This window comes from Manis pentadactyla, chromosome 12 (genome assembly GCF_030020395.1).
Source record: "Manis pentadactyla isolate mManPen7 chromosome 12, mManPen7.hap1, whole genome shotgun sequence".
Classification (NCBI taxonomy): Eukaryota; Metazoa; Chordata; class Mammalia; order Pholidota; family Manidae; genus Manis; species Manis pentadactyla.
Window position 1 is genome coordinate 76,616,626 of NC_080030.1, and position 24,429 is coordinate 76,641,054.

General features: G+C 35.7%; 1 protein-coding gene across 4 annotated transcripts in view; it reads left to right on the forward strand.

Annotated features, from left to right (window-relative positions):
* The window catches only part of HDAC2 (histone deacetylase 2), a 38,570-nt gene extending 18,122 nt beyond the window's left edge, over window positions 1-20,448 (forward strand). For 3 of the 4 annotated variants that reach the window (XM_036893568.2, XM_057489324.1, XM_057489323.1), the window contains 11 exons: window positions 255-329; window positions 851-989; window positions 2,990-3,131; window positions 5,828-5,920; window positions 6,002-6,110; window positions 14,706-14,846; window positions 15,085-15,193; window positions 15,774-15,904; window positions 16,664-16,819; window positions 18,883-18,940; window positions 19,590-20,448. In XM_036893568.2, the coding sequence (XP_036749463.1) occupies window positions 255-329; window positions 851-989; window positions 2,990-3,131; window positions 5,828-5,920; window positions 6,002-6,110; window positions 14,706-14,846; window positions 15,085-15,193; window positions 15,774-15,904; window positions 16,664-16,819; window positions 18,883-18,940; window positions 19,590-19,620 (1,184 nt within the window). In that variant the 3' untranslated portion in view covers window positions 19,621-20,448. Of the gene's footprint in view, window positions 1-254; window positions 330-850; window positions 990-2,989; window positions 3,132-5,827; window positions 5,921-6,001; window positions 6,111-14,705; window positions 14,847-15,084; window positions 15,194-15,773; window positions 15,905-16,663; window positions 16,820-17,676; window positions 17,725-18,882; window positions 18,941-19,589 lie in introns of all 4 variants that reach the window. The other variant, XR_008992782.1, reaches the window with a different exon arrangement.
* Window positions 20,449-24,429: the final 3,981 nt, after the last annotated feature.

The following is a 24,429-nucleotide window of genomic DNA, read 5'->3' on the forward strand; positions in this document are numbered from 1 at the left end:
TGATTTCTTATTAATAGAGTCAGAGATGTTCTACAAGTAATTCTATTAAGATCTGGTGGTGGTGGTATTTCACATATCACACTAATCACCTTGGATAAAGTGATAAATTATACTTTCATAATTGTAAATTTTAGATTACCACATGGTGTGTTTTATGATTGCATCAAAAAGTATTCATAGGAAATAATTTTTGTAAGAAAAAGCTTTTATTAATTCACAGAATGGGTTAAAGTTAATAAGTCTATCTTCCACAGTTAATGTTGGAGAGGATTGCCCAGTATTTGATGGACTATTTGAGTTTTGTCAGCTCTCAACGGGTGGCTCAGTTGGTAAGTATTCTGATTCAGTCAGATTTAAAGGTTGATCTAATTTGATATGTGTCTTTTGAGTTATTTGTATAAAGCAAAAGTTTTAATGGTGGTGGAAATTGATAGCAAAAAGTAGGTTGTTCATCATATAGTTGTCTTTAAAACCCTCCATGATTTATGATCATAATGAGTCAAAATGTATTTTGTGTGTGGGTTTTTTTTTTTTGGATGGTTGTCGGTTTTTTCGTTTTTGTTTTCACTTTTTAGTTTATTACTTCAGTTGTCTTTTCACTGAGAGACTTCTCTCCTGTCCCCCACTACTCTACCACTTTCTGTGTACACTCTTGTTCAGTCACATCACAGCTGTAGGGAGGCCAAGGAGGAGCTGCTGTATGCCCTGCATAGTGGTCTGGTCCTTCTGTGATTTTAGAGACTTTTGCTTATTCATGGCATACTCTTTCCTATAAAACTTCTGTCTGTTTGTATTTGTAATAATTTCTGATTTTAAACATTTAAAAAGTCTACCCTGTCTTATTTCTTAGCTGGGGCTGTGAAGTTGAACCGACAACAAACTGATATGGCTGTTAACTGGGCTGGAGGATTACATCATGCAAAGAAATCAGAAGCATCAGGATTCTGTTATGTTAATGATATTGTACTTGCCATCCTTGAATTACTAAAGTAAGTTAATTTATGTTTATAGTTTTCCCAAGAAAAAAGTGTTTTGATTAAAACACTTTTTAAAATACAGTCTTTTTAAAAATAAGTAAATAGTGGATTGAAAATAGTTAGTGATGAGTCTCTGTAGATTCATCACAAACCATTGTAAAAATAGAGAAAATTTGCCCAGTCCTTGGATTAGCAAGAATGAGAAATGGATATAAATGTCTAAAACTACCAGTAAGTACCCTTTTAAAAAATATTAGTAGTTTGGTATTTAGATTTTAATTAGTTTCAACTAATTTTAAAAAATGACAGTCACCCTAGAAGTTTATAACATTTTGTAAGTTTTAACTTTTGAAGGCAAAAGTTGAAACCTGTATTAAAGGAAATTTATTTACCTGTTGAATGAGTTTAGCTAATTGCCTTGCTTCCACATAGAATGGGGCTTTGTTCTCTACTAATGGATATAATTATCTCTTAGTTACTGAAGGCATTAGTTTTAAACTAATCTTTGACTACAGTTTGAGTTACCTGTTGTAGATAGTTACTTTGTGAATTTGGAGATTTACAAGGTTAGATTTTTTTCCTTTTACTGTCATCATTTGTAACTGCATCTTAGCAGAGTCCACTTTTGAATGTAGTGAATTAGTGTTTTCTCAACTTTGAAAATGTTCTTGCCTGTAATTATTCCATACATACTATTATTTATAGAGGCTAATTTTTCAGTCACCTATAATTTGGTATTGACTCCTCTAATAAACAGTTGAGCTGTGTTTCTTGGACTCATCAAGGGCCAAGGAAAACCACTGGAAATGATTGGCCTTCCTGTTTAATTAACTATTGATGTTGGTTCCTGAATCTTATCTTTCAGGAGCAGTTCTTGCCCACATGCTGATAGTGTTAAGCAAGTTTAATTTTTCTAGATGTATTTCAGCTGGTGCAGTCAAACATGATTTAATTGATGATAACAGTTCATGAGCCATTCAGAAACTTCCTTTGCTCACAGTTTTATTTTTTATTTTTGTGAAGTTCTGCTATGATGAGACATACTGTTTTTTACTTTCTAAGTTTTCTGAATGTTGCCGTCCTGAGAGATGAGAATATTCTGAGTGTTTAATCTGGTAATGTCAGTTTATATTGTATTTATTTAACACCACTGTGGTATCATTGTATCATAAATACAATGCTCTGCTGTCTAATTCAGTAACAAAATAATCCTCACTTCACTGGGATAACATTGGAAGTTCACTTTCCTTTGTTGTTTTGACATGGGCATGCACTAGTAATAAGATGTCACAATATGGTGATACATGTGACTCTTAAAATGCGTTCTAGTTATAACTGTGTTGCTGCAGTGTGTAGTGCTCCAATAGCACTGTGAGGAGATTAGAGAGAGTATCATATGTAGTTTCTATCACAACTACTCATCTCTGCAGTTGAAGCACAAAAGAAGCCATAGACAATATGTAAACAAATGAGCATGGCCATGTTTCAGTAGTGCTTTTATTTATGTACATTGAAATTTGAATTTCATTTGTCATATATCATAAAACATTCTTGTTTTGATTTTATTTTTCAGCCATTTAAAAATGTAAGAACAATTCTTATCTCAAAGGCTGTACAAAAAAGAGGGTATTAGCCAAATTTGGGCTGTGAACCTTAGATTGCCAACCCATTTTATAATACTGGAGATTTACTAGAGAGATGTTTTAAAGTAATCTTAAGTATGATATAATCTTCAGTTGTTAATGTATAGAAATGTATTATGTTTTTAACGCACTTAGAGTAGGACAGATTTCACAGAATAAATACATTTTCTTACCAAGACTGAGCCTAAAAGCCTAAAGGGAGGACTTTAAGGTCTCAGTCTCAAACTGGATCCTCAGATGTTTGAATATGGGTCGTTTAGGCTGGAAGTAAAGTACAAAGGGGATTAAACATTCTGGAATGTAAGAGCTTAAAAATAGGTTTCTGCATCTGTGGTGGTTCCTCCTAAGATTTACCGGCTTTGTTCTCAGGTATCATCAGAGAGTCTTATATATTGATATTGATATCCATCACGGTGATGGTGTTGAAGAAGCTTTTTATACAACAGATCGTGTAATGACTGTATCATTCCATAAATATGGGGAATACTTTCCTGGAACAGGAGACTTGAGGGTAAGACTAAATTGTGTCTGGATAAATAAGAAACAACCTAAGAAGCTAATATACCTATATCCGAACTAATCCTGAGTCACTAATTGAAGCTTGTATGCAAAATTGAGTCATTCTATATGCTGTTGAATCTGCTAGCATTCATTTTTGCTGACCGTAAACAAAAAACATGATAACTAAGAGGACTTTCTTTTTCACAGCTATTTTCTTTGAATAAATATTTTTGAACATTGACTGGAGTATGAAACAGTTTTCTTGATACTCAGTTTGAATCTTCAAAACCAGTTTGATGGTAGTCTACATCGTTGTCAGTTATAAAGATTGGTGGAAAATAATCAACTTTTTTAAGTTCTTGTATTACACTTCTTTTATGAGTGGTTTTGATTAATGATGGGTCTAATTTTAATCTTTTTTTTCCTTAGGCTTCTGTAATTTGTAGTATACCATTTGGGGAAAGAAAAAATACCATAGTGTATTCTGCCTATTACATTAAATGCATTTATTTCTATTATATTTTTGCTATTTTCTTCAATTTGATTCTCCTGTATTTTATGAATATAAATACTATCAATCAAACCTGTTTCTATAAGCTTTTTGAAGTTTTTTTAACCAAACTACATGCATGTTTAAGTTTAATTCAGAAATTGAAATAGCTGTTTTTAATTCAGCCTAATTATGTAAGGAATTTCACTTAGCATGGCATTTGGCATTAGTTCTAAAGTATTTTATTAATGTTATTTTACATATCTGTGATAAGTAGTTAGTTTATTTAGGAACCAAAAGTTTAGAGTAGCCTTAATGTGTTTCTTCAAAATGTGTGACTATTTGACCACAAGGTGGTGTTCTTTCAGTAACAGTTGTGATTGTGAAATTACTTATAAATGGGTAGGAGGACATTTATTTAAGTTTAAATTATGTGACTTTTAAAATGGCAAATTTATATTTTCAGTTCCTTGTCATTTAGCTCCTTCAATGTCTTTCCCCAATTTGTCTGACCGGTGGTTCTCAGTATGAGCCCTAAACTTTGTAGAATCAGAATCACCCAGGAACCTATTAGAAGCACATATTCTCAGGCGCCAGACTCTGGATGGTTCTGCACACTAAAATTTAAGAATGACTGTTTTTTACCAATAGAATTAATTTGTTTAAAACCATTGCACCCCGGTGGAAAATAAGCAAAAGCCTTCCCTGCTTTAAACTTAAAGTTAATGTCTTTGTAGTATAATCCTAATTAATTTCAGAAATGTCAAATGGAAGCCTCTATTTTAATTTCTGGCAGTATTTTTTATTACTTGCAGTTGGAAAATATTGAAGAGTGCATGTTTTAAAAATACTTTAGAATGACTTTCAACATCTTTTCCTCACTTAAAGATTTTACACACACTATATGAAATGTCATAATAGTTTTCCTTTGATATTATAAATGTATCTCATTTTGGTAAGGAAACTAAAATCATTATTGTGTAGTTAAAGTTAGACTTTGATGAAACTTCTGTATATTTAGATGTTAATTGAATAAAATAAGCATTTTCTTTTCTACCTATTCATTCTAAGTCAAAAGGCTACTCTGAGCTTAAATAATTATTTAAACTCTGCTTGTATTTATTAGATTTATAGTTCAGGTAAAACATAAAAACAAAAGTAATTAAGAAACAATATGGAATAAGAAATGAAAGCTAGGAAACTATCCAACAAGGACAGCAGATCTGAGTTGCCAGCCATTACATAACATAGAGTGACAATTGATGACGAACTCACTGCGTTCTGAAATCTTGGTGTCACTGTGCATTCCAGTTGTGTTTTTAGTGCAGGAGTCTAGGGATTCACAATAGTTCATCCACATTTGTATAGTTTGTCTTTAGTAAAATATAAAGATGTAGATCTCTTTAAGAAAAAATTGGGGGTAGGGTTTAATTCCACTGGCTTTTTCTTCATTGAAAGTTGGATCATAATAATGAACTATGCTTTTTTAAAAAATGGATTCAAGCTAAGCTCATTCCATGAGAGATGAGAGAAGAATTTGTACAACTGTTAGTCCTAAAAGACTCATATACTGAGACATAATTTAAAGCACATAAGATTCAGTTACCCCCAATCCTTTGGTGCTGTAGTTAAAAGTAATTCTTTGTAGAAATGTCTCTGTTACACCATCTCGTCTAGGAATGTGTACATATGAGTGTGTATATCCATATATGCACACATGTATACATAAATACATGTATAACATTAAATAAATACATGTATATATATCTTAAGTATGTGTGTGTAGCTGAATCTTAGCTCTCAATTTCTCTCCTTTGCCTCTTTTGAGCGGTATTAATGTCTAGAGTGGTATTTATTCAACAAGTAAAAACACAATGTATTTCACACTCATTTAATAGCTTTCATTGCTTTAGTCTGCAGCTGTTAAAACTTGAAGAAGACCTGGGCTTTTCTTTCATCATAAGTAAACTCATACCAGATTTGAGCCACAAGAAGGATTCTGCATTTCAGAGACAATTGTGCTGTAAAATTTTGTGGCTTAGAATGTATATTTTCTACAGTTTTACTCAAAGTTGTTTAATGTATTGTTGAACTTCTTTTAACCCCAAAACAATTATTACAGATAAATTATAATTGGTCTTCTCAACTTTATAAGCAATCCATAAACAAAATACATCAAAATCTTATTACAAAATATTCTCTGTTGTATATTTTAGGATATTGGTGCTGGAAAAGGCAAATACTATGCTGTCAATTTTCCAATGAGAGATGGTATAGATGATGAGTCATATGGGCAGATATTTAAGCCTGTAAGTATTATTTTCAGATTCAAAATGGTAATTTTAAATGTTTAAGAGATTTAGAGATAACATTTGTTATCTTATGCATAGATTATCTCAAAAGTGATGGAGATGTACCAGCCTAGTGCTGTGGTGTTACAGTGCGGTGCAGACTCGCTGTCCGGTGATAGACTTGGCTGCTTCAATCTAACAGTCAAAGGTGAGCAACTTAAAAGGTGATATTCCCATAAAAATAGGGTGTTTTTCCTTCTTATGAATTTCCTATAAATGTTGTCACTGTAATATTTTACCTATACTATTGTAACAGAACCATGTGTCTTATATTTTTCATTAGTCTTTGTCATATGTATGTATTTGGGATTGATTTCATAACTATAATTAATCTTGTCTCAGTCTATTAGGTGTTAATATTTTGTTTAATTTATGTATGCATGCATACATGGATCATTTGATAAGGCTGGTTGCAGTCCTAACCAAGGCAGCCATTTTTAACATTTTTGGTTGATTGTTTTGATCTTCTTTCTCCAAATAATGTGCAAACTTTGTTACTTTTAAGTTTTTAATTTTAGCCTTGTATACATATTCACTTCCCATTGTGGAAGAAGAGGGATTTAGCTTTCGTTCACCACTTTATATCCAACACAGGCACACAACACACTTCCAATGTCTTCATTTTTCTACAATTTGAATCCATACTTACACCAGAATTTTGGTTGTCGTAGTGAGTGTTCACAGCATCATCAACATTAAAGCACTTTTCAGCTTATCCAGTGTTTCTTTATTGCATAGCTTTTTTCCTGTGCAATTTTCTTCATCTACCTGCCTGCCAGCCTGCCTGCCTGCCCACCTGCCCGCCTGCCCTCCTGCCCGCCTGCCCTCTCTATCATCTATCATCATCTATTTATTATTTATTTTTCTTATTTTTTTAAATTGAGGTATGATTGATATACTCTTATGAAGATTTCACATGAAAAACCAATGTGATTACTACATTTACCCATATTATCAAGTCCCCACCCATACCCCAGTGCAGTCACTGCCTGTTAATGTAGTAAGATGCCACAGATCCACTATGTGCCTTCTCTGTGCTACACTGTTCTCCCTGTGATCCCCCACACCATGTGTACTAAACATAATACCCCTATACCCCTCAATCCCTTCCTCCCTCCCCACCCACCCTACCACACCCCTCCCCTTTGGTAACCACTAGTTCATTCTTGGAGTCTCCGAGTCTGCTGCTATTTTGCTCCTTCAATTTTGCTTCATTGTTAGACTCCACAAATGAGGGAAATCATTTGGCATTTGTCTTTCTCTGCCTGGCTCACTGAGCATGATGTCCTCCACCTCCATTCATGTTGTTGCAAATGGTAGGATTTATTTCTTTCTTATGGCTGAATAGTATTCCATTGTGTATATGTACCACATATTTATCCATTCATCTACTGATGGACACTTAGGTTGCTTCCATATCCTGGCTATTGTAAAAAGTGCTGCAATAAACATAGGGGTACATATGTCTTTTTGAATCTGAGAAGTTGTATTCTTCGGGTAAATTCCAAGGAGTGGGATTCTGGTATTTCTAGTTTTAGTTATTTGAGGAACCTCCATATTGCTTTTCACAATGGTTGAACTAGCTTACATTCCCACCAGCAGTGTAAGAGGGTTCCCCTTTCTCTGTATCCTCGCCAGCATTTGTTGTTCTTAGTCTTTTTGATGCTGGCCATCCTTACTGTTGTGAGGTGATATCTCATTGTGGTTTTACTTTGCATTTCCCTGATGATGAGTGATGTGGAGCATCTTTCCATGTGTCTTTTGGCCATCTGAAATTTTTCATTGGAGAACTGTCTCTTCATATCCTCTGCCCATTTGTTATTCTGCCCATTTGTTATTTGCGTTATTTGCTTTTTGGGTGTTGAGGCATGTAAGTTCTTTGTATATTTTGGATGTTAATCCCTTGTCAGGTATATTGTTTACAAATATATTCTCCCATACTGTAGGATGCCTTTTTGTTCTACTGATGGTGTCCTTTGCCATACAGAAATTTTTTAGTTTGATGTAGTCCCATTTGTTTCTTTTTGCTTTTGTTTCCCTTGCTCGAGGAGATGCGTTCAGGAAGGAGTTGCTCATGCTTATATTCAAGAGATGTTTGCCTATGTTGTCTTCTAAGAGTTTTATGGTTTCACGACTTACATTCAGGTCTCCGATCCATTTCGACTTTACTTTTGTGTATGGAGTTAGACAATAATCCAGTTTCATTTTCTTGCATATAGCTGTCTAGTTTTGCCAATACCAGCTGTTGAAGAGGCTGTCATTTCCCTATTGTATGTCCATGGCTCCTTTATCATATACTAATTGACCATATATGGTTTGGTTTATATCTGGGCTCTCTAGTCTGTCTGTTCCATTGGTATGGTTCTTTTCTTGTGCCAGTACCAAATTGTCTTGATTACTGTGGCTTTATAGTAGAGCTTGAAGTTGAGGAGCATAATGCCCCCAGGTTTATTCTTCCTTCTCAGAATTGCCTTGGCTATTTGAGGTCTTTGTGGTTCCATATGAATTTTAGAACGATTTTCTCTAGTTTGTTGAAGAATGCTGTTGGTATTTTGATAGCAATTGCATTGAATCTAGATTGCTTTAGGCAGGATAGCCATTTTCACAATATTAATTCTTCCTACCCGTGAGCATGGGATGAGTTTCCATTTATTGGTCTCTTCTTTAATTTCTCTCATGAGAGTCTTGTAGTTTTCAGAGTACAGGTCTCTCACTTCCATAGTTAGGTTTATTCCTAGGTATTTTGTTCTTTTTGATGCAATTGTAAATGGAATTGTTTTCCTGATTTCTCTCTGCTAGTTCATTGTTAGTGTATAGGAATGCCACAGATTTCTGTGTATTAATTTTGTATCCTGTAACTTTGCTGAATTCAGATATTAGATCTAGTAGTTTGGGAGTGGATTCTTTAGGGTTTTGTATGTACAATGTCATGTCATCTGCAAACAGTGACAGTTTGGCTTCTTCCTTGCCAATCTGGATGCCTTTGATTTCTTTGTGTTGTCTGGTTGCCATGGCTAGGACCTCCAGTACTATGTTGAATAGAAGTGGGGAGAGTGGGCATCCTTGTCTTGTTCCCAATCTTAAAGGAAAAGATTTCAGCTTCTCGCTGTTAAGTATCATGTTGGCTATGGGTTTGTCACATATGGCCTTTATTCTGTTGAGGTACTTGCCCTCTACTATACCCATTTTGTTGAGAGTTTTCATCCTGAGTGGATGTTGAATTTTGTCAAATGCTTTCTCAGCATCTGTGGAGATGATCATGTTTTTTTTGTCCTTTTTGTTGATGTGGTGGATGATGTTGATGGATTTTCGAAGTTGTACCATCCTTTACATCCCTGGAATGAATTCTACTTGATCATGATGGATGATCTTTTTGGTGTATCTCTGTATTCCGTTTGCTAATATTTTGTTGAGTATTTTTCATCTATGTTCATCAGGGATATTGGTCTGTAATTTTCTTGTTTGTGGTGTCTTTGCCTGGTTTTGGTATTAGAGTGATGCTGGCCTCATAAAATGAGTTTGGAAGTATTCCCTCTTCTTCTACTCTTTGGAAAACTTTAAGGAGGGGGGATGAGTATTAGGTCTTCACTAAATGTTAAAATTCAGCGGTAAAGCCATCTGGTCCAGGAGTTTTGTTCTTAGGTAGGTTTTTGATTACCAGTTCAATTTTATTGCTGGTAATTGGTCTGTTCAGATTTTCTGTTTCTTCCTAGGTCAACCTTGGAAGTTTGTATTTTTCTAGAAAGTTGTCTGTTTCTTCTAGGTTATCCCATTTGTTAGCATATTATTTTTCATAGTACTCTCTAATAATTCTTTGTATTTCTGTGGTGTCTGTAGTGATTTTTCCTTTCTCATTTCTGATTCTGTTTATGTGTGTAGACTGTCTTTTTTTCTTGATAAGTCTGGCTAGGAGTTTATCTGTTTTGTTTATTTTCTTGAAGAACCAGCTCTTGCTTTCATTGGTTCTTTCTATTGTTTTATTCTTCTTGATTTTATTTGTGAATGCTCTAATCTTTATTCTGTCCCTCCTTCTACTGACTTTGGGCCTCGTTGGTTGTTCTTCTTCTGCTTTCATTAATTGTGAGTTTAGACTGCTTATATGGGATTGTTCTTCTTTCTTGAGGTAGGCCTGTATTGCAATATACTTTCCTCTTTTCACAGCCTAGGCTGCATCCCACAGATTTTACGGTGTTGAATTATTGTTGTCATTTGTTTCCATATATTGTTTGATCTCTGTTTTTATTTGGTCATTGCTCCATTGGTTATTTAGGAGCATGTTGTAAAGCCTCCATGTGTTTGTCTAACTTTTCATTTTCTTTTTGTAATTTATTTCTAGTTTCATCCCATTGTGGTCTGAGAAGCTAGTTGGTACAATTTCAATCTTTTTAAATATATTGAGACTCTTTTTGTGGCCTAGTATGTGATCTATTCTTGAAAGTGTTCCATGTGCACTTCAGAAGAATGTGTATCCTGCTGTTTTTGGGTGGAGTGTTCTGTAGATGTGTTAGGTCCATCTCTCCTAATGTGTTGTTCAGTGCCTCTGTGTCCTTACTTATTTTCTGTCTGGTTGATCTGTCCTTTGGAGTGAGTGGTGCGTTGAAGTCTCCTTAAATGAATACATTGCATTCTATATCCACCTTTAAGTCTGTTAGTATTTGTTTCACATATTTAGGTGCTCCTCTATTGGGTGCATATTTATAATGGTTATATCCTCTTGTTGGACTAACCCCTTTATCATTATGTCATGTCCTTCTTACTCTCTTGTTCACTTTCTTTGTTATCAGCTCTGTTTGTCTAAGTAGTGCTGCTCCTGCTTTTTTCTTCTTGTTATTTGCATGAATTATCTTTTCCGGATCCCCTCACTTCTAGTTTGTGTTTATGTCTCTGGGTCTGAAAGGAGTCTCTTGTAGGTAGCATATGGATGGATCTCGTTTTTTTATCCATTCTGCCACTCTGTGTCTTTTGATTGGTCCATTTACATTTAAGGTGATTATCCATAGTTATATACTTATTGCTATTGTAGGCTTTAGATTTGTGGTTACCAAAGGTTCAAGGATAGCTTCCTTACTATCTTAACAGTCTCTCTTAAATCACTGATTACTCTATTTCAAACACATTCTTAGGTACCATTTTCCCTCTTCTTCCTGCTCTTCCTCCTCCACACTTTATATATTAGGTGTCATATTCTGCACTTTTTGTGTACCCTTGACTGATTTTGTGAGTGATTTATTTAATTTTGTATTTGCTTGGTAATAAATTGGTCTACTACCTTTACTGTGAGTTTATTTTCTCTGGTGACAGCTATTTATTTAGCCTTAGGAACATCGCCGTCTAGAACAATTCCTTTAATATATCCTGTAGGGATGACTTAGTTGTGGTGAATTCCTTCAACTTTTATCTGAAAATTATTTAATTGCTTCTTCAAATTGAAGTGATAATCTTGCCAGGTAGAGTATTTTTGGTTGGAGCCCCTTCTGTTTCATAACATTATATATACATGCCGTTCCTTTCAGGCCTGTAAAGTTTCTGTTGAGAAGTCTGCTGATAGCCTGATAGGGTTTCCTTTATAAGTGATCTTTATTCTCTCTCTTGCTGTTTTCAGTATTCTCTCTGTGCCCTTGATCTTGCTACTTTAATTCTTGTATGTCTTGGTGTTGTCTTCCTAGGGTTCCTTTTGTTAGGAAATCTCTGTGCTCCTGTGACCTTAGTGTCTATTTCCTTTGCTAGATTGCAGAAATTTTCAAAAATTATTTCTTCAAATAGACTTTCTAAACCCTTTGTCTCTCTCTTTTCATACCCGTATAATTGTTCTGTTTAGATTGGTCACACAGATCTCTTACTATTCTTTCATTCCTAGAGATCCTTTGTTCTGTTTTTTTTCAGCTTCATTGTTTCTTGCTCCCTAATTTCCAGATCACCTACAACTTCTTCAACCTATGTAGATCTATTACTTCATTCCATTGTATTTTTCATTTCAGGTTCTGTATTCTTCAGTTCTGAGTTACTTTTTCTTGAGGTCCTCCCTGAGATCTTGAATATTTTTCTGTAATCTGTGAGCATGTTTATCACTTTTACTTTGAAGTCATTATCAAGAAGATGGGTGATTTCAGTTTGACTCAGCCCTCTGGACCAAATTCTCTCTGCCTCTTCATTTTTACAGTGTTCGCTGTGGATTAATAGCTTTATGAAGGAGGAGCCCCAGCTGCTGGCGTGCAATGGGCACAGCACATTTCTGTCTGGCTTGTAGTGATCTGGTTTAAGATGGACTGTGTGGGCCCTTGGTTGATTATGCGAACGGGGAGGATACTCCAAGCTTCGGGTCTGGAATTGCTGTGGACAGAGCCGTCCCCAGCCGGTCTGCAGCACTGGTGGAGGCTGCAGGCGAGTGGAACTGGAGCCTGCTATGAGGGGAGAGCTCCCGGGGCAGGCTCCCACAGTACTTCTATGACTGGGCCAAATTAGGGCCAAGAAGCTGGAAGGGCTTCCCTCTGTTTTCCCGGTTGAGACGTCTGCCTGCGCTGCCAGGTCAGGTGAGCCATGTGCTTGCCAGGGAGGAGCCTCAGGGCTGTGCCCCGGGAGGTGTCCTCCATCGGGCCACTAGTGAGCAGGATGGGCACGTGCAGGGAGGAAGGTACTCCCGGAGCTGGCTCCCACTTGCAGCTCTGTTGAAAGTGCTGAAAAAGCTGGTGGTACACCCCTCTTCCTACCCGGGAGCAAAGTCTGGTTTTGCTGCTGGCTGACAGGCCACACACCACAAGGAGGAGCCTCGGGGCTGTGTTGCCAGCTATGGGGATGGAGCCCCACCTGTTGGGCTGAGGGCGGGCTGGGAGGTATTGTTCCCCCTGCCAATTCTCCTGAGCAGAGAGCATTGTGTAATCCTTGCCCCTCTGGTTTCTGGGAAGTCTATCAAACTGTCTGCTTTGCTTTTTTCTCATTGGGCCGGTAGAGCATGTCTTCCACAAGCTGCTGGGATCTCAGCCTCCCTGAGCGTTCCTCCAGTCTTTCTTGTCCAGCCCCACCGATCACCAGGGCACCGTGTACTGTGGGCTCATGTTCCCGGAGCAGATCTCCAGGCCAGGTGTTAAGTGGTCCAGGGCTTCTACTCCCAGCTCTGTTCCTCTTCCTCCCGCCTGTGGGCTGGGTTGCAGGGGAGGGTGAAGGTCCAGCGGAATCACGGCTTTGCCACTTTACCCTTCTCTGTAAGGTCTTCTCTTCTTCCCCAGGTGTAGGCAGTCAGGCCTGCAGATCATTTTCAGGTTTAGCTGTACTTGCTGTGTATTCAGGCTCTATGTGATTTTGGGAGGAGGTTTTTGCCTTGCCTTTTTTCTACACCAATGTTTTTCAGAGTCACCTAATGTTCTCTTCAAGAGCTTTCCTGTCTTAAGTCTGAAAGTTCTGTTTTTGTACTGATTAATAGCTTCCCTTTCAAAATCATAAGCTGCAGAATTTTACTCTTATATAAGTCTACATTATACTTCAACTGACATTATTTCAGTTGGGTAAGACCTAAGGATGTTTGCAATCCCAACTGTTAAATTCTAAACTTTCTCCACTGCAGCTTCAATTCAGATTACCCAGGTTTGCTCAAGTCAGTTGTACTTCTTGTCCATCTCCCTTTTACCTTCAGTTATCTTGCTACCATTGAGTTTTCTCCCATTCTTAATTTTTATGGATGTTAGCCTTCAAAAAAATTCCTTTGTAGGCATTTTTATTAGGTTTTGTGATGAAAAGTAAATGACTTTGTTAGCCATCTGTCTTTACTTGGAGTGTATAAGTTAATTTTTGTTTGTTTGCCTTTTAAAAAATACCCAGTTTTTCTCTGTTTTAAGAAACCCTTGTTTCTCTAGTAGCAGTAATAAAAATTGAGTTGTGAATCATATGCAAGAATTGAAGGATACTTAATGAAAAGCTCACAGTATACAGTTACATGAAGAAAGCGTATTGTTAAACTCAGTAAAATTAGTAGGAATTAGAAGGGAATATTTAACATTTTTTGGATGACTGTTCTTTGTTCTTTTTTGATTTTTCCAAATATTCTTCAAAAACCATGAATTTTTTTTTTCTTTAAAGATTGATATGTGTACCTTAATGATTATAAACAATAAGTTATTGGTAACTAGTAATTGATTATTGAGCTCTTATATTTACCCAAAGGAAATACTTTGTTTTTATGTTAGGTTTACCTTTTTACTCAAATTTCTATACATGGAAATTTGTTGAACTTTTTTTTATAGTAGTGTGTATTAATTTTATAATCTTAAAAATTATCCATAATACCATCACCTAAAGAAAACTTAAAATTAAAATGTAGTTTTTCTATGTGTCCATAGGGGGAATTGTTAAAAAGAAAAATCCATTTAGATTATGCATGTTTCATTATAACCTTTTTCCCCGCCATATAACCTCATATGAAAGTAGCATCTGCGTATCATAAAACATTTTTCTGTGTCAACAAAAATATGTTATATTTTTAATCTTGCATAGTTGTATATTTGACTTACTAGGGATGTCTGCTAAAATAGCAAATTATACCTTATTATATTGTATATCATTGTGTGAAAGTTATTTAATAAAAACTTGGACTAGAAATTTCTTGAAATTCTTACACACTTGTTTTTAAAGTATTTAGAAAAGCCTTTTTGGTTGAGTAAAATTCTGTTTGCATTCATTATCTTTTAAAAATTCATTTTTAAAGCTGCTGTAGTGTGCAGATTTCTTGTTACCCAAATCTTCTTTGTCTTAGGTCATGCTAAATGTGTAGAAGTTGTAAAAACATTCAATTTACCATTACTGATGCTTGGAGGAGGTGGATACACAATCCGAAATGTTGCTCGATGTTGGACATATGAGACTGCAGTTGCCCTTGATTGTGAAATTCCCAATGGTAAGTTGTTATTGTGGTATTTTTATGGGATGAACTGTTAATATATATAAATTGATGGATGTATAAGAGATTACAAAATGATGTGTAAATAGGAGAGCAGTGACTGAATGAATTCACTTTATGTTCATGTTTAAATATTTTGTATGGAAATATTTCACAGCATGAATCTGGATTTTGTGCATGGGTTTGTGTAAAAACTGGCCTTTTTAACACGTAACTATTTCCTTGTTATGAATAGAATTGCCATATAATGATTACTTTGAGTATTTTGGACCGGACTTCAAACTGCATATTAGTCCTTCAAACATGACAAACCAGAACACTCCAGAATATATGGAAAAGATAAAGTAAGACATCATTGAATTGATTTGATAAAATTTCATTTTGGTATAGCTCTGGAAGCCTTTAAAGGGCAAAGTGCAGTAGATCATTTTACTTTTATATGAATCAGATATTTTCTTTGTCTTTTTCAAAGCATTTGAAATTCTTAAGAATTTTGGTTCATTTTTTTAAAATGGAAAGGTATGGGCTTCATAGCACAAAAATACTTCAATTTTCTGTTAGTTAAAATGGATTTTTAAATTTCACATGGCACCAGAAATTTTACGTTTTCTTTACATGAAAATTTTATTTCCTGTAGCATTTTAATAAAGCTTCATGTCCAAGAACACAGTGTTTAGAAGGACATTGTAGTACATGGGCCTGATGATTTGTGGCTTCCCACTGCCATACCCATGTTGTAAATTTTGAGGATTGAATGGGATGGTTAATAATATTTTGTAAAGTATCACAGCTCAGTAAATGTTAATTGTTCACTGAAGCCAGATAAAAAGATAAAAATTATTGCTTACTCTTACCATTTCATATTTATATGTAAGAGGAACTTGAAAGTGAATTTTGTCTAATGACTTTGCCTGTATAATTCAGACAGCGTTTATTTGAAAATTTACGCATGTTACCTCACGCACCTGGCGTCCAGATGCAAGCTATTCCAGAAGATGCTGTTCATGAAGACAGTGGAGATGAAGATGGAGAAGACCCAGACAAAAGAATTTCTAGTAAGACAATACCTTAATGTGTGTTCTGTTACATTTTTCTGGTTTATTAAGTCATCACTACAAATTGAAGGTTTTAGTGACTGAAGCACTTCCTGTGGATCATATTTTCATGAATACTTTATTGCCCCCCTCATTTTTAATCTTATATGAATTTGACTTTATGTCTTAGAGCCTGAGTTGAGTGTCAGCAATTTCGGTTTATATGACTTTGGAGATATGATCAAAAGTTTCCACAAATAAGCCATTTATGTGTACTTGGGAATAAAGTGGACAATAACCTTTTTTATCCAAAGTAGAATTGGTTGAGTAACATGAAGTAAATTCTTTTTGATTCTACAACCTCTCTGTCTACTTAGTAGAGGCAGAGACACAGCACTGTCATGGTTTAGTCACTGTAACATGCTTGGTATTCATTGTATTTTAAGTTTTGTCTGTATCCCCTCTTAGTAAACAATTACTTTTTAAATAAACAAATTATTTTTACCTCCTGGTAGAAAAACACATTTTTTCCTCCAAAGTTTTCTTAATTGAGATCCCCAAGCATTTTTCATGTTTCTTTGAATTATTTTTTTCCTAGATCAAAGCTGTGTAAGTATTTAGCAAACCGTACATTCACTTCTAATTTTTAAGTCAGTAAACATCTGTTATCCTATACTTTTAAATGTGGTGAGCTATTAGCACATTTGTACAAAGCGTGCTGTCACAGTTATAAACCTATGGCTGCTTTTGTCAGAACTTACTGAAATCTTTATGTATCAGTTCGAGCATCAGACAAACGGATAGCTTGTGATGAAGAATTCTCAGATTCTGAAGACGAAGGAGAAGGAGGTCGTAGAAATGTGGCTGATCATAAGAAAGGAGCAAAGAAAGCTAGAATCGAAGAAGACAAGAAGGAAACAGAGGACAAAAAAGCAGGTCAGATTCAGTTTTTGGTAAATGTATTTTAGTTTAGTTTTAAAAAGTGAGCTACACTGCAGTTTTCATAAGGTTGTGAAGTCAGTCACACAAGTGTTGGGGCAGTTGGGGGATCCAGGTAGCCTTTTTTATTTCCTTGTGTAAAGAGGACTTAGCTATTAAATATACCTTATTTAGAGCTTTCTGAATTGTATTAGTTATTTTTGCTTTCATAATACAGAGAACCTTATTACCTTCTTTTGTGACAGATTTAAAATATGAACATTACACTATGATACAGATTGGGTAAGAGAAAGAACAAAGTAGTTTTAGATCCATTTGTAGTTTGTAAGCAGAGCTAAAATTCTAAGAATTTTTAACGACCTAAAGTTTACTTGTGAATAAAACACAAAAACAAGAGTTATTATCCTTAGACCATTTTCACCATTTTAAAAAAGCTCAGAGAATGGACTTTGTTCAGAAATTACTTGATGAAAGCAAAAACTCTGAAGAATGAATAGAAAGGGATTTGGGAGCAATAACGTCAAATACATGTATTCTCAGCACTTGGTGTATCTGTCTCCGGACACCTGATAACCTGCATGACGTTGTGGTGATGATGTCTAGCTTTAGTTGACCCCGTTAGTGTGTAGAAAGAAGACAGTTCTGAGATTCGGTCAACATCCTTTCCTGTTTCTGTCACAGTGAAGTTACATGAGTGAACTTGTTCTTTTTTTTCACTATAGAGTTAGGACTCCTTAGCATATCTGACACTTCCAGTCCTGTTCTGTTACACATGATTCACTCAATAGGCCACCATTTGCTATCTGCCATTTTATAATTTTAACTTCCCAATGTATTAAAATGATACACTCCAGTGTGCTCTTGTGGACTGATGGACATCCAGAATTCCAGCTATAATTGAGGTAAGGAGGATTTAGCTTTAGCTGTAGGATTTTTCTAGTATTTTTCTTTTCTGTCACTGCTAGTATGTCTTGTCTTTTTTTTAAGACATCCTCCCATTTAAAGAATCTTTATCTTTTGTTTGCTTTTTCTTCCCAGTTGTAAAGTATGTGTACAGGGGTGCTTGCTTGTCTTTCATTGCTATATTGCTCAAAATTCAGAGTGGTGGATTAATGTTAAAACCTAAAGTTAAGGCCATTCCTTTTCTCTTCTTCCCTTTCCTGATCCCATTTTGACACTATGAGTTATTAAGTTTGCATATCCATAATTAAGCCAGAAGTTGAAACAAATGTCATTATATCCTGTTCTCAGCACATGTATTTGTATTAATAGGTTAGACCAGCATCCTGAGGTTTCCATGTAGAATGCTTAACAGCAGTGTTATCTAATCACTGTATCTTTATTATTAGATCATTGCCTTACAACTTGGGTTTGTTTGCTTTTATTACAAAAAATTGAGCACATTTGGGCTAATAAGATTTAGTGATCTTGAGCTTTTATTATTTACGTTCATTAATTTTTATTAAAATGGTAAAAGTTTCAATACTTACATATTTAAGGTTAAAAACTAATGGTGTTAAGTAATGAGATTTATCATCTGCTGTGTCTGTGGGGTTCATCTTAGTAATTCTCCCCAATTCTCCCAATATTTCAGCCAAAATTGACTTTCAATTCTTCCCTGTAACCTGCTGATTGCTTCTTGCCTCAGAGTCCTTGTAAGTGGTCCCTCCTTTCAAGATACTTCCGCTTTCCCCACACAGAAGCTATTTGTTCTTCAGGATGCCTCTCAAGTGTCAGGTCTTTGTGGTAGCCTTTCGCAATCTCCTGCAGGGCTGTGCTTATGTCTGTAAGCTGAACTTCTTCGCAGCACAGACCCCAGCTGCAATCTATGATCCCAAAGAAGCAAAACTTGCAAAAAGCCAGTGACTATTTTGTTAACAGACACTGAACCTCTGCCATTTAGCACAGCACCTAGCACAAAAGCTTATTTAGTTACTGAATTAATGAATAAAAAAGATAGTGTATGACAAATCTTTATATTTTAAGCATGTTTTAAAATAAAATGTATACATCTTATCTTTCAAAATAGGTTTTAATCTCTTCCCAATCTTTGTTTTTAGATGTTAAGGAAGAAGATAAAGCCAAGGACAATAATAGTGAAAAAACAGATACCAAAGGGTAAATTGCATTCCTTATCTAGAAATCTATAAATACTATAAAAATAATAAACACATTTACTTGGGGTGTGTATGTGTGTATTCTTTGCAGAAGTACTACACTAAACTTGAGAACATCAGTAGGTGGAATGAGGTGCTCTGAATTTTAGTTTGTATTGGTACGTAATACAGCATTGGCCATTTCTTACCCATCTGTTTATATGTCATGTTTTTGACTTAACTGAATATAAATCAGTTTGTATTCTTACACATAATATATCTGAAACCTTTTGTTACTAACTTTTATATAAGCTCTCATGATCTTTCATGATGCACTTATTTTTGTATACATGATTTTTATAGTTTTGAGATGGGTTTTTTTCTTTTAAGAAAACACTAGGCTAGCATAACAAATTTTAAGTAAAAGCATAATTAAGATTTTGTTGTGAGAAAGCATATAAATGCTTAGCTACACATATCCTTTATAGGAAAACTTGGCTGGATCATAAAACCACTAGAAAGATTAAGGCAGTCAGTATGCCAGAGCACTCCAGGCATTATCAGCTTACATATTCCTTGGTATGAGCCTACAAGATGTGGTCAGTAGTAGGTCAATGTGTTTAAACTGAGATCGTGCCATTTTTAATATTTTATGTTGCCTCTTTTAACAGAGCCAAATCAGAACAGCTTAACAACCCTTGAATTTGAGAGTCACCAGCTTCAAAAACCATAAAACAAGTGAGAAAATAATGGGAAGAAGTGTTTTCTATTTGAAGACTTCTGGCTTCATTTTATACTACTTTGGCATGAACTGTATTTATTTTCAAAATGGCTTTTTGTTTTTGTTTTTCTTGGCAAGTTTTATTATGAGTTTTCTAATTAGGAAGCAAAATTTGTTTTCCTCCACCATGCTTTATGTGATAGTATTTAAAATTGGATGTGAGTTATGTCAAAGAGCTGATCTGTTGAAGAAGTAATTGGCCTTTCTGAGCTTTTCCATCTTTTGTAATTATCTTTATTAAAAAATTGTACTTGGATTGTCTTGTCTGTTTTTTACAACATGAAATCTTTTTTTCAGACACTAATGGTGTGACTCTGGAGAATTAGAGTCGTGAAGGATACTGATTATAACTTAAAGGACATCCATTTACTGTTTCCTTAGGAAGGAGTAGTGTAATGACTATTTCTTTATGAGGTGGGAAGGAATTACACCATCTTGTCCTCTAGGGTAGCTACTGAGAATTGGTGAAGATTGGCATCTCGTTATATCTGAAATTAAAATACAAGCTATGCAGTTGAGATATACGGGTTATCTTTGAGATGAACCAGATTCCCAAAAATTAGAAATGGGAATTCTGAGTTGAAAGAAGAAATCTACAACCAGAAGGAAATGTAGCTTCCATCTTCAGCTGTATGTATTTTTTTTTTCCAACTTCTACCAAGTACCACGTAAACAAAGAGTTGTATTATTGTGTTTGACTAGAACTTTCTTGTATTAAGGCTTTCTAAAATAAACCTATTTAGACAAAACCTGGTTCTTTCACTGCATTTACGTGGCATCCAGGTTTCACTATTACACCCAGGTTTCTAAACCAAAGAAATAAAGAAGTAGTTTTTCTTTTGGTTTATGGTATATCTACCTGGTTTAATGCTTTGGGTATATGCAACTGAGCATAATGGAAGAATGGCTGGTCCCACAGCTTATATTCTAGTGGTAGAAAGCAGACAAATGGCATGATTTCTACTACTAAGATGTGCTAAGGAGGAAAACATCTTAGGAACTTATTGCCAGCCCCTGCTTGATTCTTCTGAGATGAAAATTATGGAGTGCTAGAAGATTGATCAGTCAAAAATATGTTTTATAAATAAGCCGCAGTACTAACAAATACCAAACATTAACAAGAGCACCTAGACTTCTGTAATTAAGCCACAAGCTCACCCAAGTTTAACAGATGTTTTGCTTTTGCTATATTTTCTTCAAATATTTTTAAATTATACCGGAGTTGAAACCCTGTGTATATATATACTTAACCATTTAATTCCCCTCCCTCCCTCTTCAAAAATAACCGATATGAAGTTTATGGGTATCCCATGGTTTTACTCTTTCGTTGCATTATCTGTCAGCATATAAAACTTTATGAGAGTAATTAAGGAATTAGTCCTTCATTAGCAGAGTAATGTATTTGGTATTTGTAAAACATAAGTGGGTATCACATATGAACTCTTTTGTAACTTGCTTTCATTACATACTGTGATTTGCCTGTTGAACAAATGTCATCCATTTTAATTGCTATGTATTTGTTACAGTATAAGAAAATACTTAAAATTATTAACGTACTGTAGTGAACCTCCTGGGCACACTTGAGATTTTGTTTTCCTGTTTGCAAATAGCATTTATATAAAACTAAAACAAGAAAATTAAACCAGATTCAACTAGGTGACTTGGCATAACATGAATACTGGAAAACCTGTACCTTTAATATTCAGGCAACAACCAGAAGATGTCTTGGAAGAATGAACACCCATTTACAATAGTAATAGTGGAAATATGCAGAAATAAAAATACAAAGAAGCTATGGGTCCAGTGTATGAGAGATCAGTGTAACATACTAGGATGTCAAAAATACATGACTTGATACATTTGGAAGTTAATACTAGGTAAAAGTATTTCAAGTCATTGAGGAAAAAAATTGTTCCTTAGCTGGTGTTGGAATAATGGATAGCCAAGTGGAAAAAGAAAGTTGTATTATTCCTTCCACTAGAACATTAAGATTTAAAGTGGAAAGGAAAAATGTTAAGTAGAAACAATTTTAAATACTTAGAGAAAGTCTGTAACATCAAACCTAAGCAGTTGATATAATTGACTAAAAAAGAATTCCATACACTAGCAAAAAACGAGTTGAAAAAATGACAAATGGTGTGTGTGGATTTGGAACTTGTCATAGATCAAAAGGTTAATATCTAAAGATAATTGAGGGTTTTTTTTAATGCATAAAGGATGTCAACAATTACCTGGGAAAGGTATAAATAGTTCTTAAATATGAGAAGGTCTTTAACCTTAGGAAATGAAGATTAAAAGCAATTAGATAATTTTTAACTTTATTAGATCATAAGGTTAAAAAGGGGGATTAAAGATGGCATGAGAGGTGACAGAGGCCTTCTCCCAAAACCACATATAATATGAAAATATAATTAATACAACTAATCCTGAAAGCAACATGAAAGACTGTCAGACTACATACACCTGGAGGGAAGAACAGACCTCACAGAACAGGGTAACTTAACAAAGCCATGACCTGACGGGACCCAAGCCCTTCCCTTACCCCAGCTCACCTGTGGGAGGAAGAGAAACGGCAAGAGCAAGTGGAGGCCGGGGAGTGCTGAAGACCTAGCCCTGGAGATCTGCTATGCAAGCATGAACTTACATTACATGGTGCCCTGGTGATTAGTGGGGTTGGAAAGCTAAGACAGGTGGAATACCTGGAGAGAGAAATTCCAGCAGCTTGTGGAAAACGGGGATCCATTTCTGGCTGATCTAGGTGGTCAGTCCGAGAGACTTCCTAAAAGCGACAGGGCTGCTGAAGGGGCAAGCAAGAATTGCACAGCGCTTACTGCTCAGGAGAAAGTACAGGTAGACAAAATTGCCCAGGTGCACTCTGCAGAGCAGCAGGTTGGGAACTTTCACAGTCTTCAGGCATTCTATCCCCCTGTCTGGCTACAGAGCTCCAAGGCCCCCCACCGTGATAATGCAGCCTGATCCGCCTGCCTCAGTCAGTCTGCACCTGGCTCAGAAACTGGCAAACCCTGCCCTGGCATCAGGCCAGCCAGAGGGAAGCACTGCCTACAGCAGCTACAAATGCAAAGCATAGAGGCTTACACCTGTATGTTCAGCCCACTGGTTCTGGCAATGGAGATAGACATAGCAGCCAGGAAGTAGGGAACACCTCTTTCCTCCCTCCAGGCACCAGCAGCACTCCCTGCAACATCCCACATCGCTCCAGGGGCTGAGCAGCTCCAGAGAGTAGAGCTTCTGGGCACTAGAGAGTGCCACATAACAAATATGAAACATCAAAGGAACCTGATTGAAAGCGAAATCTCACCACCAGAAAAAGGATCGAGACTGAATCTAATAAATCTTCCTGAAAGAGATTTCAAAAAAGGGAAACCATAAACATTCTCCTGGAGGTACAGAAAAATATTAAAGAACTAAGGAATAAATTTAGGAAAGATCCAATCATTGAACACAACTGAGGGTATTAAAAGCAGATTAGATATGGTGGAGGAAACAAATTGAATAGAAATTAGAGAAGAGGAGTATAAAGAAGCTGAGGCACAGAGAGAAAAAAGGAATGAAAGGATACTGAGAACTGTGTGAACAAATGGAACAATATTCACATTATAGGGGTACCAGAAAAAGAAGAGAGAAAAAGTGATAGGAAGTGACTTTGAGGAAATAATTGCTGAAAACTTCCCCAATCTGGGGAAGGAGATAGTCTCTCAGGCCATGGAGGTGCACAGAGCTCCCAGCACAAGGGATACAAGGAGGACAACACCAAGACATAAGAATTAAAATGGTAAAGTTCAACCATTTAAGACAGACTATTAAAAGCAGCCAGAGAGAAAAAAAGATCATATACAAAGGAAAACCCATCAGGCATCTTGTCAGAAACCTTACAGGCCAGAAGGGAGTGGCATGATATATTTAATGCAATGAAGCAGAAGGGTCTTGAACCAAGAATACTTTATCTGGCAAGATTATCATTTAAATTTGAAGGAGGGATTAAACAATCTCCAGATAAGCAAAATTTAAGACAATTTACCTCCCACAAACCATCTCTACAGGGTATTTTGGAGGGACTTATATAGATGCAAGTGTTCATAAGGTTAAATAGCTGTCACCAAAGGTAAAAAGGGATAGACAAAGACTACAGAATATAATACCTAATATGTAAAGAATGGAGGAGGGAGAAAAGGGGGAGAAATAGAATCTTTAATTGTGTTTGTAATAGCATACTAAGTGAGTTAAATTAGACTCTTAGGTAGTAAGGAAGTTACCCTTGAACCTTTGGTAACCACAAATCTAAAGACTGCAATGGCAATAAGTACACACCTATTAATAATCACCCTAAATGTAAATGGTCTGAATGCCCCAATCTAAATATATGGAGTCATTGAATTGATAAAAATACAAGACCCAACTATATGCTGCCTAAAAGAGACTCACTGTAGACCCAAAGACATGCACAGGCTAAAAGTGAAGGGATGGAAAAAGATATTTCATGCAGCTAATAGGGAGACAAAGACTTGAAAACAAAGAAAGTCACCAGAGACAAGAACATTACATAATGATAAAGGTGTCAATCCAACAAGAGGATATAACCATTATAAATATCTGTACCCAACACAGGAGCACCTGCATATATGAAACATACTAACCATTAAAAAGGGAAGCAGAATGCAAAGCATTCATTTTAGGAGACTTCAACACACCATTCACTCCAAAGGACAGTT